Source organism: Syngnathus floridae, chromosome 8, assembly GCF_059516105.1.
Source record: "Syngnathus floridae isolate MCC-2025c chromosome 8, RoL_Sflo_1.0, whole genome shotgun sequence".
In the NCBI taxonomy this organism is placed as follows: Eukaryota; Metazoa; Chordata; class Actinopteri; order Syngnathiformes; family Syngnathidae; genus Syngnathus; species Syngnathus floridae.
The window spans coordinates 4237131-4257808 of record NC_142420.1 but is presented as its reverse complement, the minus strand read 5'-3'; the positions used below and the strand labels follow the sequence as shown (position 1 = coordinate 4257808).

Here is a 20678-nt window from a genome sequence, read left to right as displayed (position 1 = left end):
GTAGGGAAACAGTGTGACATCGGGCCTCGCGCTAATCAACAGTCTTTAATTTGCCCCTTTTTGCTCGCCCTTTTCTTCTCCGCCACCATCGCCTCTTAAGCTCTACTAAGCTCACAACAGACTCATCAAAGCACCTCTCTCCTCTTTTCTTCTCATTTGAGCCCTGCGTGGTGTAACATTTGTGTCTTTTAATTGCCTCTGCGAAAGACGCCGCTTCATACGGGGCACGTTGTTTTTCGCCCACCCCCCCTCCGCCCGTCAATTTCCATCATGCATGTCCGCAGCTTACTTAAGGCACTTTGGTAATTGGCCAGGAAGTTCTTAAGTGTGGTGTCTGTCTGAAAGTGGAGATTACCTATAATTAAAGTCCACCACTGGCTGCGCAGGCTTGTTTTCTTCCCAGTGAGATGTTACCTTAAGATCCCTACCATCACTTTTACTGAACGCACCTTTTCTCATTCTACTCAAGATGCAAATTCTTGAAGTGAAATTAGTTATAAATACCCTATTTCCTCAAATATTGACTTCTCTAATACACACCATGTGACGATCACTCGTCACAAATTAAACTAGTGCGAGACCACCTAAATAATCAATGCTTAGTGCTCAGTCCATTTTTCCTCATTATGTTTGAGGGTAAGCGGCAACAACCTTGGGTAAGGGTCTGTTAGACCCTGGACTGGTCGCTGTAGCCAATCGCAGGGCGAATGGAGACAAACAACGGTTAAAAAAAAATCTTTGCTTTATAGATAAGGTAGCAACCGACCGCCTGCATCGCATGTCTTGTCAGCGTTCCTGCCAGGTCCAGGCCTGATCTTGTCCATGCGTTTCCAACCAGATGGCTATTACTACAATAATTTGGAAAAAGTAGCTAATTATTTTAGCAGCAGGTGGGAAAAGCAATTAACAACTGGCATAATGTGTTGATTAAAATCCATTCCACTGAAAATGAAGGTAGAAAAGCTTGCTTGTTTTCCATTTTGTCGCTTGGCGCCTATCCACTGGCCGCAGCTGTCACTCCCTGAAGACCAAAGTGTCACTTTTTGACCTCGCACTTTTGGCTTTTTGGTGTGAGGTTGCAGCCAAATATCATCTTGAGAGAGAGAGAAAGAGAGACAGATACTGTATAGATATGGCCTAGAAGGGTTTCTACTTTTGCTGTGTACTTTTAGTCATTACGTGTTGAATTTTGTCAAATTCAATACACCAATGCAAAAAATGAATCCAACAGCCTTTTTGCCAATAACTTGCATGCCAGCATCATTCGAGTAGATTACAGCCTTTTACTCTCCGTGATCTAATAGCTTTGTCGCGACCCATGTTGGGCTCAAGACAGCAGATTTGGAAACCCTGTCGTAGTGGGGTCGATAGTTTTAAATGAGTTTAGTTTTTGACGTAAAAAAAAAAAAAGGCTTTTCCCTCATTGTTAGGCCCCCTTCCAAAAAAAATCAAATCATTTAATTAAAAATCCTCTTTCATGCTTGGCATGTACCCCCAGGTTTATACCACTGTGGAAATGTTAAAAAAAAAAAGTCATTTTCGATTTGTGCGCTAGTCGATTGCCACCCCACTGAACGCAGAGCACCAAACGAGATGGCACACTTTGTCACCCGAGAAGCAAAATCTAATTTTGACTAAATACCTAATCAGTCCCATTCAAGTGACTCTGGTTTCTTGCCTCCCTACTTGTACACCTGGCTTCTTTAATTACAGGGCCACCGGTGCTTTGTCTAATCTTGCAGGCGAGACTGAAATATGGGTGGAAATTTCACAGAGAAATCATACGAGCTTAACCCAATTCAATTACCCACCGATCAAAGCGGAAAGGCCTGTAATTGCAGTGAAAGGTTACCTAAGACCATGCACACGGAGGGTATTATTAGCACAAAATAATGCATACCTGCAGGGGGTGCTGTGCTCAAACAATTAAATTTTCCCGCAGAGAGCAATCTTACAGATCACTGAGAAAGCGTTTTTAATGTGACTATGTATAGCCCTTGGTGAGACATTACCTTATAATTTTGTTTTTAATTCTGCTATTATGCTAAATTGCCCATGCATATGGTCGTTTGGGAGTGAGGGAGCAGAAAATGGATGTGACATTACAGGGAAAGTGCATAATAAAAGGTAATTGCAGAAGAAGTGACTTTGCTTTGTGAGCACTGGGGAAGAATATATCAAAATGACAAAGTGACATGTTTAAAAGTTCTGAAGTGACAAAAATGCAAATAGATGAGAGCAGGTGAGAAGCTAACACTAATTTAAAACCGATATTAAAGCAAATTGCAGTGTTTTTGAATTTTGATTAGAGGGTTAGGGTTAGGGTTAGGGTTAGGATTTTAAGATTAAAAGAGTTCAGATTAAAATTATGATCAGATGCAATATTTTCAGTCACACTAAAAATGTTATATGGGCAATCAGAAACTTATATGTCCCATAATGCATTGCACTTGCATAACAATATTTAGAAGTTTCAGCAGTTCAGTCGCAATTCATCTCAAGGTAAATTGGAGATGTGAAAATGATTGTTACAGAGATTGGACCATCAACCTCTTTCTCTGTCCTTGCTGTGTAAATAATTTGCTGTGATGCTGTCACGGCAAATACCAAAAATCTGTGTCTTTCCAAATCAGATCTTCACTGTCTGGAAGAAGAATCACAACATCACACAAACCATGAAGGACGAGGTTATTCTCTCTCGTGTTGACTCTTTGATTATATTTGACTATGTGTGCACAGGTTTGTGCGTATCATATTTGTGTCCCGGTTTATGGATCAATAATATGTGACAGGTGACGAGCCAGAAGTTATATTTGTTAAGCAAATTTGATTGGCATCTCTTTTCACATCCCGATTGGCTGCGTAAAACAGACGAGACGGAAAATTGCAATTGACAGCTTCTACCTGAGCTGTTGCAAACAAATCTTTTTTCATCTGTTGTAAATAAATTAGACATCATTTTGTGGATGGCTCTTTTCCTTATATAGATGTATGAAAAGAGTAAAGACAATTAATATTTCCTTCCTGTACACTACATTCAACATTGACTGTCACTGTGGACTGATTAACTCTGTCTTTCTCTGTCTTACACACACACTCCGGAACACTAATGACTCATAAAGCTCTCGCTGCCACCTCAACTTGACAAATGGCAAATGTCAGCGGCATATTCTCCCGGTAGGCATAATTTTATTAAGTGCAAATATCACTGCGCTCCTTAGGAGACACTCAAAGGTTAGAGCAGCAGCTGTAGCGGGTTTCATGTGTGTTAGCTGGGCTCCCTCGAGTTGATGGACACAAGCAGTCAAGCATGTGGAGGGACGCGCTTAACTAAATGCAATGAGCAAAAATCATGTTTATTTAAAAGCCTCAGACAAAAAGAGCTAAGGTAAGGACTGGTGCTGGATATAGATCTTTTTTTTTTGCCCCGTTTAGTGGCTGTGGTAATTTGTTGACTCATTCATCCATGCACAGTCTTTATGTTTAAGGCTGCCTTGCAGACAGGGGAAGAAGGGGCGTTTTTTTTTATTTTTAAAAACTAAGTGGAATGTCAAGTGATGTATACCCAGAGAAATTAGCCTACACCTCTCAGTAGGGCCCCTCAATTATGAAATAAAACATTAATCATGATTAGTTTGGTAACATTTGAAATCACGATTATTCAAATGATCATTGATTTTTTTTTGGTACAAAATAAGAAATTGTTTAAACATAAAATATATACATATATATATATACTATATATTACAACAAATACTTTTGAAACACTATAATTATATGATACATATACAGTACTTAATACAGACTTTTGACTAAACTCATGTTGCAACCACAAACGTGTAGTTAGCCTCACTTAATTAGAATAATATTACCATTTACTCAACAAGCTATTATTTTACAGTTTGTGTCTCCAGCCTGGAATTGGAGAAAAACATTCTAAACAAGACTTTACGTTAACTTTTTTTGGAGGGGGTAGACACAACCTAAAACTGACAACAGCAGCAACAAGTCACTGTCATTCAGCTGTCACTTCCATCTCTGGAACTTGATACGAGTTGCATTGTGACAGCCGTCATTCTAATTTGAGAAGCAAACCTGTGCTAGCCCGAGCCCTGAAAGGTCCCAACCCATGTGGGCAAGCACATCTGCCTACATGATTCCCATATATTGTAAGGTTTTACCTCTGCTGTTTCTATTTTGAGATGGCCTGAACATCAACCCATCTCTGTCTCTCTATGTTGCCAACGGTCATTGACCTCAAGTGACGATGAGGTTCTAAATCTTTGCAACGAGTCACACGGTGAGATTTCATGGCGAATAAACGTCACAATAAGTCGCTTTGTCACAAATGGAATGACAGGTACTTCTGAAAAGTTAACTGTTGGGGTGGTACTTGGAAGCTTTTGAGGTCTTCTGGTGTCAGGTTGTGTCTTGTTAAGCCTTCAAACAAGATATGATGGGGAAATTGTGCCCACCCACCAAGTGTGAATCTAACTACTAATAAAATCTTGTATCGACGTATTTCTGCAAATATATCTGAGCCCTTTTGAATTCAGCTGTAGAATAAAATTTAAAATTATGCTCAACTACTATAAGTAATGGCATGGGTCCTGAATTCATTTAAGAAATGGTAGTTGTATATTAAACCGGTAGGTTTCCGAGGTCAGCAAACTTGGGTCAAATAATCAATCTACTTTGCTTTTAATGTCTTACATTCTTTTGTGTTTAAATGTTATATTGTGCCATTAAGCATTAACACACATGATAGCAGCCACATACTCAAATGTTCAGCAAAGCTAAAGATCAGAGTGGTATTTGTGTTTGGTGATGTTATGAAAATGATATCTGATTGATCCTGTAGAACAGAGCATGGGTGAACTTCATTATCCACACATAAGTCGCTCTTGAGTATAAGTCGCACCACTGGGCAAACTATGAAAAAAACTGTGATTTATAATCCAGAAAATACTCTTGCAGAATATCTTTCAATGCCACAAAACAAATTCTGTAACTGAGTAATATTTTACTGGGCTATATGACTGTAAAGTCATACCTTTAACAAATTCCAGGTACAACTTGCTCAAAAAATATCCGACAGTATGATGATCATCTCATCAAGGAATAGTAGATTATTCTATACATCAACCTAAATATCAGCATTGTACACCTGATGCAAAAACATCTGGGCTCTTCTATTAAGCACACAGAGATGCACGTACACACACGCGCACCAGATTTTCACTTTGCAGCTGCTACACGGTGTACTGGAAGCTCCTAAGGGTGTGTGTCTGCTCTTAGCACTAACCCCAGTATCACTTCTCGCGCCTGTTCCTGCTCTCCCTTTCGCTGTCTCCACTAGCACGGCTGTAAGATAATGTGACAAGCTGTCAATCATCTGGGAGCCCGAGGGGTGCCGTAGACAAGAAGGTTTTAGGCGCAACACTTTTGTGAGCATCACCGGGGAGAAGGCAACAGCGGGGATCACATCACAGACCAGGTCTCACACATTTTTTTTTCCCAAACGATCTCTCGGGTTCTTTATTTTGACCTCTTGAATGGAAGTAGTTGTCGGGCTTGCAGCGGATAATCCCAGTATCCCTCCCATCTTTCCACACATGGGCCCACACTGGGCAAGCTGCTGGCTGGGTGCTGCCACTCTTCCATTCTGAGTCTTGATGTGTTGTGATAGCGCTGTCATTTAAGGGGCCAAAGACACCTGTGGAGTCGATGGGTTAAGTTAATGAAATAGGACAGGACTTAATATCTGTGTCTGTCTCGAGGCAAGCAAACATTCTGGCTCATGTGGCTGTTTGGACGGGTATGCAGTATACAATCAGTAGACATAACATTAGGTATACCGGCGCACCTTTTGACAGCTCTAAAATAGCACTACAAACTAGCTCAATTATCTATTATGCACTTCATAATATTAGGTATGCTTGCCCAAAATATAAGTAAAATATCTACCGTATTTTCCGCATTATAAGGCGCACCTAAAAAACTCAAATTTTCTCAAAAGCCGACAGTGCGCCTTATAATCCGGTGTGCCTTATATATGGACCAATATTGAGCCACTACAGCAGGCGTGTCCAAAGTCCGGCCTGCGGGCCAAATGTATATATCTTATATATGGACAAAGTTTTAAAATGGGCCATTCATTGAAGGTGTGCCTTATAATCCGGTGTGCCTTATATATATAGACAAAGTTTTAAAATGGACCATTCATTGAAGGTGCCTTATAATCCGGTGCGCTTTATAGTGCGTAAAATACGGTATGTTGAAACATATTTGACTCTATATTAATAATGGTGGATTGGCATGCACAAGTTTCTAATGTGCATATATAATAAATCCTTATTCAAAGATGTTTGGTACACATTTTGGCGGGGACAAAGTCTGCCATGATCTCAGGTATGTTCAGGTATCATTTATTTTGTTACCATTATAATTAGATCTTACTGGAAAAAGCATATAGCAACATGTCACATTAGCGCTGTATGGAGCAAATAATAAAGTGTGCACTCTGCACAAGCGTGTTGCTGCTATGCCATGGCAGCAAAATGTAAATATAATCGGATCAAATGCCTTCCTGCAGAGGGCCTTGCCCGGTGATCCCGCAATGGACGCCAGTCCCCCGGGTACTCGTCTTGATGTGAGAGCCCTTATCAGAGTGGATCGCCGTCCCCACCTGGCTGTCCTTCGGCCTCACGTAGAGAACAAAAGGGTCCTTCAGCAGAAAGAGAGGTTATCTCAATGTGCACTTATAATGGCCGAATGCTTTGCATCACTTGTGCGCATTCACGGAGAGTCCACAGCAGCCTTTTAACAGCTATGGATTTTCTTGAAGCTTAAACTAGAGAAGACTGAATTCTTACATCAAATACTGTATATTTTTCCCCCAGCAAATTGATTGTCAATGCCCCTTTGTGCAACATTCCACAAAAATGTTGAGCTGAAAAAGATGGATTTCCCAGTCTGACATTTTCGTGTGAATGAACAAACGTTATAGGTGTTATTTTCATAGACAGAGCATCCGCGAAAGTTAATCTAATCTTTCGGCCAGCTCAGATAACATCACACAACATCGCAGGGAAGACAGCAGGTCTAATGTGACATATTTCTTTCATAAATATGTCAACATTAAACCCTCTGAAACATTGGATGATAGATATATTGTATGATCTCAGCCACTGAGAGGCATAGTCTCGCAAATGTCCCTCCACCATGTTGAAACACTAGTGTCTGACTAAAAAAAGCTATATTTAAAAGGAATGAGAACAGCCACTTTGATTGGCCTTGATTGATCACTCCCACAGCAGAGCAACCCTCCTCTCTCAGATCCGCCGACCTATCAATGAGGCTGCCATGTGCCGAAATGTAATCGTCTGCAGGGTTTGACGGGCCCTGAAATGGACTCGCCTTCCGTGAATTTCCCCAAATTCCCAATGGCCACCACCCTCGTGTTGAAATAGCATCTAATGTATCAAATTCTTCTCTCTTGTCTCCTTGTCAATTAACCCAAAATATATACATCTCTCAGTATGGCAAGGTAAAGTGTCGGCTGAGTGTCATATGGTCATAAAATTCTCCCACTGAGTTTATAATGAGCTCATCAAGGTGTTGCTACGTAAAATGATACTTTAACAAGAGGATGCTGACTTTGCGCTTATCTGTCATTATTATTAGAACAGGCCTTTGTCATCTTATCGGCCATCCATTTTGGCTCTTTAAGTGATGGTTTCTGTGTTCTGCCTGCTGCGTTCTCCCTCATTATTGCCAGCTATTCCCCATTTTCCTCAACTGTGAAGGCCACCACGCCACAACTCCAATCAGGACGAAATGACTTGTTCACGTTCACGGCTCATTAACGAGCGAGTCTTTACTCGAGTTGACTGCAGCGGGCGACTCGTCTTCCTCGTGGCACTGTGTGGATGTGAATGAATGTTACAGCAGCAGCTGTCATTGCACTTGGAGTGCATGTAACATCAGCTAAGTGACAGCACTGGTGGTGTTATTGCAACTGCATGCGGGATAGTGGCAATGATCCTGATCTCATTTTAGTACAAGCAACACTACTGCATGTTAAAAGCATCGAGATTACGACTGTCCGAATATGACTGGACGGAGATGATAGAAGGTTATTGGCGAAGGGTAACAATTAAACTACTTCCTAACCAGCGTGCTTATTATATATTCAACAACAATTAGACAATTCAGAAAACCCTCTGGAACAAAATAATTTGGCATTTGGCACGTCAGATGAATAGAGGCAAATCACACATGTACAAAGTTATGGTTGAGACAAAGCAGTGATTCCTTCACTGACCGTGGTTTAACTTTAAGTATTAGTTAAGGGAATATTTAATGAGAAAAAAGTACTTGTACCTTGGCTGACTTTGAATTTCACCATCACAACAACTTTATGCAAAACCCAGTGGATCGCCACACAAGGGGTTGGTGACATATGCATATTTCATTAATTCTTTTGTATCTAAAAGTGCATAATCAAAGCGATTCATTCTCTACGGACAACTGGTAGTATCTTTGTCTATGTTCGGGGACCAGAGTCACCCAACAAACAAATTGAAATGGGCTGCCAAATACGAATTTAGTTTTTATTAACAAACAATTTTATTAATAAACAACACAATGGAGAATATCCGATTGTGACACCTGCTGTGATCAGAGACAAGATTAAAAGTTTCAGTCTTCGTCTTTGGCTTTCAAGTTTTTTGTTGAGCAACTTCACTTAATATTTAATATTCATTAGAAACCTGAAATAAGACCATCAAATTTCTTGTACATTTGTAAAAATTTATCAGCGCTTTCTGTTTTGTTCACTTGGAAAGGAATGTGGGAAATAATGGTCGTTAATATGATCTTCCTTGTTATTTTGTGGGTTTTGTAAAAATATCTACCCCCACTTTCCCAAAAGACGCATGTTACATTAGGCTCATTGAAGACAACATTGTGTAAAATGTGATTGTTTACTGTTTTTGTAAGTTATGTATTCATAATAATAAAAAACATGTCAGTTAATTTTATTTTCCAATAAGGCATTTTGCAGATCTTAGTGCATGCATATTAATTCCTGCAGGGGAACAAAATAACAAGGCATATACCCGTGGCATTTCCTATGAAGTGTTTTTTACTCAAGTTTGAACTTGTACAACCCTTGTTTGGCAAAAAAATATTGTACGTATATGTTTTTAACTCCGTATTATGAACTCATTGATTCCGCTCCTCTTTTTGCCCCTTAGTTCGGCAGCGTCACAACTAAACCATCCATTGGTTGGAAATAGCCACGTGAGTCTGACGTATGAGGAAGTAACTCAGGCCAACGCGTGACTATTTGTTTACATCCTGCAGTCTTCTCACTGCAAAGGATAACCTTTGCAATCAAACTGCCATTAGATTTTTAAATTTAAAAAAATATTTTTTCCTGTATTTTCCCAGCAATACCAACACTAATTAAAGTGTGTTGGTGGCGTTTACCTCCCGAACAATAATGATCTTAGCAGCATCCGATGAAACATGCTAATGCTAAATAGCACAACACTGGCGTGTAAGTAACCCATCAATACAACCTTTTCAGAAACATTTTTTGATGTAATGAGTTTGCATGCACTTCTGCCTTTGGCGGGTTTTGTGTTCTACTTCAGCTTGCAGCCAAAGAAGCTAGCACAAAGATGCAACCTGTCACGAAGCTGCACAAATGATAGGTAAGACAATGCAACCTGCCACTCGTGCAAAAGTTGTTTGATTTTTCTTTTAACTAATATGTGATGGGGTCCAACAATACATGCCAACATCTGTGTGTCCTCAGGAATTTGGACGATGCTAAGGAATGAACTAGGTGCTGATCCATCATCATGGCGTTGTCTGAGGTTCCTTGGGATGAGGAAGTCCCCCTCCCCAGGCTGGGTCCGGTTCAGGCCAAGATCACTGTGGCTCTGGTGGCAGTGCTGTGCTTTATCAATAGTTATGATGGGGACTTTGTGTTTGACGATTCGGAGGCAATCATCAACAACAAGGTTTTATCAATTTGTTTTTCAATATGTATATAGTTTTGTTTATACTATAAATAATGCACATAAATTTGATGTTTCATGAAAAATCATACCATATTTACTAACTAGGGCATTTGACATTTGATGTTAAATTTACATATTAGACACATGCAGTGTTAAATGTGTTTCTTGTGTCTGTGGCAGGACTTGAAGCCAACAACACCCTTGACTAACATTTGGAAAAATGACTTCTGGGGAAGCAACCTGAGCAGCAACTCCAGTCACAAATCCTATAGACCACTCACTGTCTTTACTTTTAGGTGCGTACTCTTCTGCAGCTTCAGCACACCCAGTATTAGCAAGCTTTAGAAAATAGAAAATGTCCTTGGTTCTGATTGTCAAGGTAACATTTGATCAAATCTATGAGCGTGACACAAAAATGGCATTACAATTTTTACATGCGTCTTTATATTAATCAGATGTAAACATTCCTTAGTTTATCAGTTTTAACACTTTATTTGTTTTAACACTTTATAAAAGCAACAGTTTGTTAGCTCAGTCCGTCAAGTGAATCTTTCATACAGAAAGGAAACTACAGATTTGGTTTACCAGTTGCCGAGCAATCATGTCACATTAGTAACATTTTAAAACCTGTGGTTTTGCAGGTTGAACTACATGTTGGCAGGCGGCCTGCATCCCGTGGGCTTCCACGTGCTGAATATCGCCCTCCATGCCGTCATCTCCGCCCTGATGGTGGATGTGTTCGCCCTGCTGATTGGTGGACTGGCTTATGATGAAAAGACTCACCGACTGAACCGTGCTCCTAAGACCTCCCTGCTGGCTGCGCTCTTCTTCGCTGCACACCCCGTCCACACGGAAAGCGTAAGTCACAGGAAATAGATTTTTTTCAGAATATTCTTACTTCAGAGGGTTAGGTTTAATGTAAGTCAAGGAAAAGTAAAAAGTAATCCTCTAAATAATTACTTATATTCATTAAAAAAGTACTCAAGTACTGAGTAACTAACTCGTGAGTGGCTTCTGATTTATTTATTTTTTAATCAGAACAAAATTCCAAATAGGAATCTGTAAATTCAACAAAAACAATAGAAAATGAAATAACAAAAGAACAGGTGGGAAGATGAATGAGTCATTAGCGCAGCCATCCGTCTCACTGTTCTGAGGTTGAGGGTTCTAATTCTGGTGCGAGTCTTCCTCTTTGGTTTTTGCTTCTTCTTGTCAAATTTACTTGGGTTTTCTCATCCTCTCCCATTGCAAAACTATGTTAGGTTGATGGAAGCTGCATTGTCCATAGGTCTGAGTATTCTTTGTCTTGCCCTCAATCGGCTGGCGTCTCACCCAAAGTCGGCAAGGATAGGGAACAGGAACAAAGCAACTGGAACAGTAAATTACAACAATTTCATTTGTTATTCCAGAGCTCTGAAGTCTGGTCTCCTGCTAACCCGCCATGTTAATTGTTGCCAATTAAACCAGATCCCTTTCGCCGCTTTGAATTTAACCATAAGACGATCCCCTACGGAGAAATTGTGCCGCATCCCATTTTTATTTTGGGGCTGTCAACTAACAAGGCAGATGCCCTGCAACAGCACGACGGTGTCTGTGTCATCCTGAGCTTTTTCCACAGTAAACAATGCAGTGGTTTCAGGCCAAGAACAAACGGGCCGTCTCAGCTGGGCGCGTTGGGACCAAGGTGCATGTGGACAACGCAGACGCCTCGCTATAGGATCTTTATTGACCTGCTATGTACGCCTGCGTGTGTTTGCTGTGAAGCGTGGCTGGAAGGCGCCGGCTTCCTCTCTCGTTTTCTCTTTAATCATGCAGGGCGAGAATGGTGCGGCGGGCACGCGGTTGGCTCAGGCCGGCCTGCTGCATGTATCAAAGCAGGCAACCCCAGGATGCTCACCAAACTGTACCCACACACTGTATGGAGTCACATGTTAACATTAATGAGAAGTCCTTTGCTCCTTTTGTGAGTACTCCTACAGTTGGAACTAAATACAAAAACAAAAGTGAAATGACAGAGGCAGTCGGCCAAAAAAAAAAAATAGATTCACCTCTTTTACAGTGCCTGTGTTGCTTTACCGATCATTGTGGAAAGGCAGTTCAAAGTCAACATGACAAGTTTATGTTTTTGCAGGTTGCATCAAAACCGCAACAATAGTGGCTCAGTGTCTGTTGCTTTTTTTTTTATATATATTCTCCTTAACTATTTTTATATTTTTCCCTTTGCTGCTGTTCTGACTTTATTTATCATTTTACTTCATCTGAGGCTATTAGTCATAACAGTGATAGATAGATAGATAGATAGATAGATAGATAGATAGATAGATAGATAGATAGATAGATAGATAGATAGATAGATAGATAGATAGATAGATAGATAGATAGATAGATAGATAAAAAAGAAAAGCATGAAATCGGGAGATGGTGCTCGACTTCATCTTTCCAGCTAGTACCAGAGCCGTAACGCAGGTGGTCTGGAGCCCTTTTGTACAGTTCCGGCAAAAGCTAGGTATTTTCCACCTAATTTCCTGCCGACATCACTTTTCTGTATGAGCAACGCTGAATCGAGGTCAACCCAGCAATTTAACACCTGCAGAGGGGGTATTAGTGGCGGAGGTTGGCATTTTCTGTTAAAGTCTGACTTTTTTTCACCTGTCTGTATTCACCAATACTGAATGGGGGGCAGGGGTGAAGTCTTGGATGGTTGTGTCAGAGCTGCAACAGGTGCACACCAGTACCTGTAAACCCTGTTATATATCATTTGAATTTTAGGGAATTTTAAAAGGGCATCGGGTAAGAGGTTATTTTCAAAGCCAAAACATCATGTCGCTGGCTAGGTATCAGTTTGCAAAGGTTTTGTGTCAACATATTTTTTGGCAATCGAGTTGTAATATTATTTGTGTGGTCTTTTGCATTTCTCCACAAAAGGTGGCAGGCATCGTCGGTCGGGCGGACCTGTTGTGTGCGCTCTTCTTCCATCTCTCCTTCCTCACATACTGTAAAGCTTTCAACAAAGGTGAGTTTGTTCAACAAGACCACACTGATTCCATTTGAGCAACCACACCATTTTTTGATGTTTTTGTTTTGTTTTCAGGTGCGGACAAAGATGGCGGCTTTTCTGTGGGCTGGATTGTCGTCAGCCTCTCGCTGTGCGCTGCCGCCATGCTTTGTAAAGAACAAGGCATCACCGTCTTGGTATGAAATTCTTCCACCTCATCATGCTTAAAGTTTGCAGCACTGGGATATATATGTTCTATTCCAACAAATCTATTAATATTAAAGACCGTTTTATTCAGTCGGACCAAATCACAACATTGGGCGTCATAAGTTTAACTATGAAATGTCAAAATCCTCAAATTGAAAAAAGTATTTCTTTCTCCTCTGTATAATAATCAATAATAATTATTTAAAACAATCTCACAGATGGGTAAGAGTTTGTCTCTTTATGTGGAAGAACGTAACCTAGACTGGAGATAGTGAAGGCTGACATCCATATTGACTTATGTGTAACCCAATACTGTAATTGGACCTAATGCATTCTTTTGTCACTGACCTATATGATTTTATAAATGTCCCTCTTGCGTGTCTTTGCGTTTTCCCTCCAGGGTGTAAACGCTGCTTTTGATGTACTCCTCATCTGTAATGTTGACGTGTATGAACTGAGCCAGAGGCTAGTCCTCAGGAAGACCCCTTTTAATGTGAGTTACAGTACCCCGCCTCCCCACACCGCTCTGTCAGAAATCATGTGCTCCCTCGTATGATTAACGTCACATTGCATACACTGCGTATGCAAAGCTGCGTTAATTAGACTCCATCGGTCTGGGGAGGCTCACACACACTCACACACACATGCATGCATTATGTATGTACCTATGTACTGTATATGATGTACGTAATGATTTTTGACAGGCACGCGAGATGCTGCGGACGGGCCTGCCTATTCGATTGGCCTTCATGGCTCTAGGCGGCTTCTTCATGCTCTACACCCGCTGGAGAATCATGGGAACTGGGCCGCCGGCGTTCACTGAAGTGGACAACCCCGCCTCGTTCGCGGAGAACATGTTTCTTAGAGTGAGTAAGACTGGGTAGCCGTTATTGTCTTTAAAAGAGCTTTTATTGTGGCTATCGGTAAATCCCTATCTCGCAAGACCGATACTGATAACTCACTCGTTTTTTTAATTTTGAGATGTTTCTGAACGGCGGAAGGAAATAAATGCAAAAAAAAGATATTTCTCTCTCTTGAAGAAAACACTTAAAAGACTGTCAAAGTGTTTAGTAAGTTAACAAGTCTAGTACAAAGTAGATAAACTCTGTTTCATAACTATTCCTTTTTAATTTTCCTTTATTTTATTGTAGCATTAATATTTATGGATAGTGATTTTTTTTCATTTTGATACAAATTAATTTATTGCTTTTGTACATATTTGTTAAAAATACATAGAAACAGACCTGTGAAAAAAATAAACAATACTGAGCAGGGGGAAAAAAAAACGCAATTTGATTTTTCAAAAATCTTTTAGCCCAAGTTTATACTGTACATTGAGTATGTACTTGCAAACACTGTTTGACATTGTCTAATGATTTGTAGAGCCTGTAAAAAATAATGAAACTCAATTAAATATCTAATTTTATATTATTCCATAGTTCTAAAATGATTTTTACTCTTCCCTCTTGATTGCCTCCCATTCTGGTGATTGACAGGTGGTCAACTATAATTACTACTACGCCCTGAATGGCTGGCTGCTGCTGTGTCCCTGGTGGCTGTGTTTTGATTGGTCCATGGGCTGCGTGCCGCTCATTAAGTCAACCACCGATTGGAGGGTGGTGTGGCCGCTCCTGCTCTGGTGCATCCTGATAGGCTTGGTAGGCCAAGCCTTGTGCTCACCAGACAGCCAGCAGAGAAGGTAAGCGAGCGGAACCATCTCTACGTCTAGAAGTGAGCTTGATTATGAAGACAGCGCCATCTCATCCTGGTTCTTACCAGACAACTTTTACTCTGTGTGCTCTTTTATGTAATAATTTCACTGTCTTCTCTCTCCTGACCAAGAACCCTAAGTCTGGCCCTGGTGCTGCTGGTGGTCCCATTTCTGCCGGCCTGCAACATCTTTTTTCGGGTGGGCTTTGTCATTGCCGAGCGTGTGCTCTACCTGCCTTCATCCGGCTACTGCCTCCTTTTGGCCTGCGCCCTGGCACGCTGCTGCCACCGCTGGGTGAAGTACAAGGTGGGGAACGGGTCGTGCCCAAATAAGGCATAGCAACATCTGCATCAGCTCTTTCTCCTCCTTTGCTTGTCAAAAACCTCTGTGGCTCACTTTGACAGACTGAAAAAAAGCAAACATTTCCAGATGAATATAATTTAGATGCTCTGTAATCTGAAGTTTTGCTTATATTTCTTTCTCCATACAGAAGATATTTTGCGTTTACATCTTAGCCTTGATGGTCACATTTGTGGCTCGCTGTGCTCACCGCAGTCACCAGTGGCGGTCGGAGCAAAGCCTTTTCACCAGCGCACTGAACGTGTGCCCACTCAATGCCAAGGTAAAAAAAAAAAAAAAAACTTTCTTTTTAATGTTGTTGCATATTGAAATTAATAGTGTGGTGATTGTTCAGGTCCATTACAACGTCGGAAAGAATTTGGCTGACAGAGGCAACACCACAATTGCTATTAGCTATTACAGAGAGGCCGTCAGGTTAGTGTTTAATTTTCACTGGTACGTTCCAATCAAATATTGAAAAATTCTCTGTGCATATCTTGCAGGCTGCATCCCACCTACGTGCACGCCATGAACAACTTGGGTAACATCCTCAAGGAGAGGAACGAGCTGATCGAGGCGGAGCAACTCCTATCCAAAGCTGTTTCAATCCAGTAAGTTGTGAGCAATGTGACCAAAAAAAATGCGCTTTGCCCACCGCTGATATCACTTTTTTTTTAGACCGGATTTCGCTGCCGCCTGGATGAATCTGGGTATCGTGCAAAACAGTTTGAGCAAGTTTGAGCAAGCGGAGAGGAGCTACTGGAACGCCATCCACTTCCGGAAGAAGTATCCGGACTGTTACTACAACTTGGGACGCCTGGTGAGAATTAGGCCGCTTTCCACTGAAATTCCAGAAATTATTTTGGTGTTGGTGTGGTTGGTTCCTCCAATCCAACATCCTGCTCTGCAAATGTCATTCCAAAGGTTCCTGGCCTTTATTAAATTAGCCAGAAGGACTGATTAATTCATTTGAAAAATAATTTTAAACTGTGTTTCACACAGTCTAATCACATATTGGTTCTCCAAAAGTACCTCAGGAGATTTCACTGTAAAAATCACAGTGTCACATTCTAAAACACATATGATACTGTACATACCAAATGAAATGTTGATATTCTGTTTTCATGCTGCCAGTACGCTGACCAACAAAGACACGTGGATGCTCTGAACGCATGGAGGAACGCGACAGTACTAAAACCTGATCATAGCCTGGCGTGGAACAACATGGTCATTCTACTGGACAACATTGGTATGCACATGCACCAACAACCAGAGATGGGAATTTGATCAAATTTTGCCAATCCGTCATTCGTCCTTCTTCGACCTTGGCACCCTTCCGTCATTGTCAGTCCGTCCTTATTCATAATACGTTACAATAATCCGTCTGTCTGTCCTCATTATTTTAGAAACACTTCCGTGATCACTTCCGTCTGCCCGTGAATATGTTTTCATATTTTGTTGACATTAACAAAAGACCTTAGTTTTTGTGTCCCGGCGTTGGCGAGCAAGTACTGTCATCGTTTGTGTCCAAATCAAAGCAGCCCAACAAGATTAGAGCGGAAGAGCGAGAATCAGCAATGCTTGAAATTTATGTATTAAGGCTTTTGTCTTGTGAGTTTCTCAAGGCGCTCCTCCCCGCCGTGTGGAGAATGCTCTGATTTCCGAACGCACCAGCCATTTTGTCGGGGAGGTGCTCCCGTGGGGAGGCGGAGTCTCCCTGGAGGGCGCTGCAGCCATCCAATCAGTGCCCGGCATATTTGCTGATCAAACGTGGGTGAGCACAGCCAGAGCAGTGCCCCTCCGAGAGGCCCCCCTCCCTCCATCCGCAAATCTGACTGAAATAATCATAGCCCTTTCCCCTGTTCACCAACAAACAAACAAAAAAGAGAAAAGAATAATGGGTGTTACTTTCAAAGGGAAAGTGGTATGTTGTATATAGTGGTATTTGCTTTTCTCTGAGGATTTTTTTTTTCCCCTAACAAAAGTCTCGTGACTTAGGACTGTCTGCTTGCCTGTCTGTTTTCTCCATTTTTGGGGGGCGGGCAGACACCAGACGGGTCGGTGACAGAGATCAATAACCCAGTCGGGCCTTGTGTTCATCCCTAATTAGGGACCAAACCGCTCGTCCGTGTGTGCACAGGGTGAATGCTCCATCCCCAAAATAAATAAAAGCTGACAGTTGCTGTGTGAACCAGCTTTTATTAGCCTGTCATTACTATGTGCAAGCTGCTCGTCTTAACTTCTGTCTGTCAACACACAATCTCGGTCGCTTCAGCCAATCTCTTTTAAAATGATCAAACACACTTTAATGCAAAAAATTTAACACATTTGTAACCTTAATTGATGACCATGGGACCATCTCTTTCTCAAAACATTTTTTGGGGTAATTCAAAAACAGGTAACAGTTTAATTTGATCTGATTTTGTGAACCATGTCAGCAGTTCACACCTATGCAATACATCTTGTACAAGAATATGAAGATACCAATACCAGTATGCCGATTCTGTATGTCAATACTCGTACTAAAAAATGCTCCGATACTATGATACCAATACCAGTTCATTAGCCTGATATTTAGCTTTCTGGGAAGGGACAGTAGGAGCCATTTGGAAAAAGGTAAACATGGATGACGGCACTTTGTTAGCTGACTGCAAATTCTACTTTGAAACCGAATGATTGATGACCTTGATCTCTTATTTCTACTTCCTCTCCCATTCACTGTATTCACTGCCCGACTAAGACACCAAAAACATTTAAACACTTAACCTCCACCCTCTTATCCAGGTAACTTGGGCCAAGCGGAGATGATTGGACGAGAAGCTTTGAGGCTTCTCCCAAACGACCACACCATCATGTTTTCACTGGCCAACGTACTGGGAAAGCAAGAGAAGTACAAGGTGAGTAAGCATACTTTTTATCTCAGGAAAAAAAAAAAGTAATATTTAAATATTTGTGTCTTCATTTGTTAGGAATCAGAGGGCTTCTTCCTCAATGCTCTCCAAATCAACCCAAATGCAGCTGGCTGCCATGGCAATTTAGGTGACAATTAACTTCAGTTTATATGTTTGTAATCATTTGAATTTTATTTCTTTATTTCATAAAGCTTTGCTTATTTCATGCCAAAGTTAAAAAGCACATTAACTTATGATAGGTTACTTTTTTTTTACCCCTTTCAAAAGTGTCCAAAATAAAACACGCAACATCAGTTAAGTGAATTCATAAAAATATCATCTGGTCCTCATTACCACACTTTGTTTGCACATTGTATTCTATTGAATAGAAGCCCAACCATGCTAAATAAATATGTATTTGTCTGTATCTTCTGCAGCTGTGCTTTACCATCGCTGGGGCAAACTGGAACTGGCACAGAAACACTACGAGTTGTCTCTTAAGTTGGACCCAAAGGCCCCGGGCACACGAGACAACTACAACATGCTCCGACGCAAACTGGACCAGCGCAAACGCCACACACCCTGAGGGTACGCCCATCCGCTGCCGACATCAAACACTCCTCTTCACAATCCAACTGATTTTTACATCTAAATTAAAGGGTGGTTTCCTAGCTCCTTCCCGTGTGATGTTTCTTAATTAGATTGTCGTGTGTCATAGACGACACAGGTGTCAGCCTCTCGCTGTGTTAACTGTTGTTATTACTGCTGCTCCGCTTGATGATCACCATGTGGAACCCATCGGCCTTTGCACGATGTTGTCTCAGCTGGACGCAACATTGCCACATATGTGAGGCCCACAAAAAAATCCTTACTTGGATTGACCCTTGTCCTCTAGACACAAACTACCCATGTATACAGTAAGTGGAAGTTTGCACCATATGACTAGTCAGTGATGACACAAATGATGATCACACCTTGCGGTATTCTTTGGTTTATTTTGCCGAACTCTTTGTTAATGCGATGGCACTTGGCTATTTGCTACCCTGCGGCCACTCCCTAATAGGAGAAAGGTGTTTTTTTTTTTTTGCGTGTGTCCACACGAAGACACAAGGTCACAGAGGACAGGAAACCGATGGCAGACTCTTCATGAAAACACAGCAGCTTCAAAGAAAGGGGGGGGGGGGACTGGGGATGCTCTCCCCTGGGGACAAAACACACACACACACACAGATAGTGAAGAACACAGCCGAGGGATCAAGCGACCTCAGTGTGAAACATCAGTCAACAAGTGTGCACCCGGGTTCAAAGGTCAATACACTTCTATTTTTTCACCTGCTTCCTTCAGCTAAGCATGGAACTTTTTGAAGATGCGATAGGGCTGGTTTCATTTTAAGGTTTGTTTGTACTTACAGTACAATGCACCACTTGTTACTTTGATGCTTTCAACTTCTTATTCTTCACATCTCCATGGGGGGGTAGTATTTGATATTTGATCCCCTTAAATATGCAACTAATAGCGGGATGTCGACCATATGGACAAAAGTCTCGGGACGCAGCTCTTAATTGAATAATGAAATCAATCAGTGGGTGGGCTTAGACCCACTTAGTCGCCTGCAAAGCCATCATCATACTAAGAAAATATGGAATTACAACGTATTGACTAAATTGTTAGAAATGACTTGCTCTTTTTTTACGACGCAATGCAAGTGGTCGAGCAAACTTTTTTGGATTCTCTTGAAAAGTGATGATTATGGAAATATGAGAATTCCGCTTTATTCCTTATAATAATTTGGTCCAGTTTGAGAGTGTGTGGATGATCAAATTCTTTTTATTTTTTCTATTCAACTTTTTTTGTGTGTCATTCCAATGCAAACAAAACGATAAACGCGAGTACTGAATTTATAATTAGTCATTTTCTGGGGGAAGTATTGCATTATCTGAAGCACAAGGGGTCCCAATATTTTTTGGCCATGATGACTGTCACGTAAGTGACTGTCATAGAACACTGCAGCTTTTTCAAGTCTACTAGTGTAAAGGTCACCAGAGCTCCACGCTATGGAGCAATTGCAGACAGAACAGGATTAAATGGTGACATTCAAGACTGAGCGCTTCGTCCTCATACTGTATTATAGTCAGTCACGCGCTGTAATGATGTATGAAACATCGGTCGCTGACTTTACGGATCCCCTTCTTTACTTTTTGGCAGGGATCCTTCTCTTTCGGCGCCCGCTGCTGCCGCCGCTGCACAGCTGTGCAGTCGTGTCAATGAGAGCAGGGCAGTGCACTTTTATCACCATCATTCTTTGAATACCTTTCATTATCATAAAATATGTCTGGTATTAAAGGGATGGACTCACCGGTCCGTCCGCTCACATCTTCATTAGACATTCTGACTGAGAGGCAAAACCTGAGACTTCCCAGGGAGTGACATTAATAAAAGATGGGATACTAGCAGCTTATGAAGTCCTCTCCTTGTTCGCCTCGCTCAGCATTGCACACCT

General features: G+C 41.3%; 1 protein-coding gene across 5 annotated transcripts in view; it reads left to right on the top strand.

The window, feature by feature from the left end:
* The first annotated feature begins 9312 nt into the window (after positions 1 to 9312).
* Positions 9313 to 20678, top strand: part of tmtc4 (transmembrane O-mannosyltransferase targeting cadherins 4) — a 66227-nt gene continuing 54861 nt past the window's right edge. For 3 of the 5 annotated variants that reach the window (XR_015859923.1, XR_015859922.1, XR_015859924.1), the window contains exons 1-19: positions 9313 to 9565; positions 9663 to 9722; positions 9827 to 10034; positions 10215 to 10330; positions 10676 to 10892; positions 12960 to 13047; positions 13126 to 13226; positions 13637 to 13729; positions 13941 to 14102; positions 14733 to 14935; positions 15079 to 15253; positions 15438 to 15569; positions 15642 to 15721; positions 15790 to 15897; positions 15965 to 16106; positions 16421 to 16535; positions 18071 to 18183; positions 18256 to 18325; positions 18615 to 18765. Coding sequence is in view for 1 of the 5 variants with exons in the window: in XM_088383370.1 (XP_088239496.1) it covers positions 9873 to 10034; positions 10215 to 10330; positions 10676 to 10892; positions 12960 to 13047; positions 13126 to 13226; positions 13637 to 13729; positions 13941 to 14102; positions 14733 to 14935; positions 15079 to 15253; positions 15438 to 15569; positions 15642 to 15721; positions 15790 to 15897; positions 15965 to 16106; positions 16421 to 16535; positions 18071 to 18183; positions 18256 to 18325; positions 18615 to 18763 (2226 nt within the window). In the remaining 4 variants the exon portion in view is untranslated. Of the gene's footprint in view, positions 9566 to 9662; positions 9723 to 9826; positions 10035 to 10214; positions 10331 to 10675; positions 10893 to 12959; positions 13048 to 13125; positions 13227 to 13636; positions 13730 to 13940; positions 14103 to 14732; positions 14936 to 15078; positions 15254 to 15437; positions 15570 to 15641; positions 15722 to 15789; positions 15898 to 15964; positions 16107 to 16420; positions 16536 to 18070; positions 18184 to 18255; positions 18326 to 18614; positions 18849 to 20678 lie in introns of those variants that run through there. The other 2 variants (XR_015859925.1, XM_088383370.1) reach the window with 2 other exon arrangements.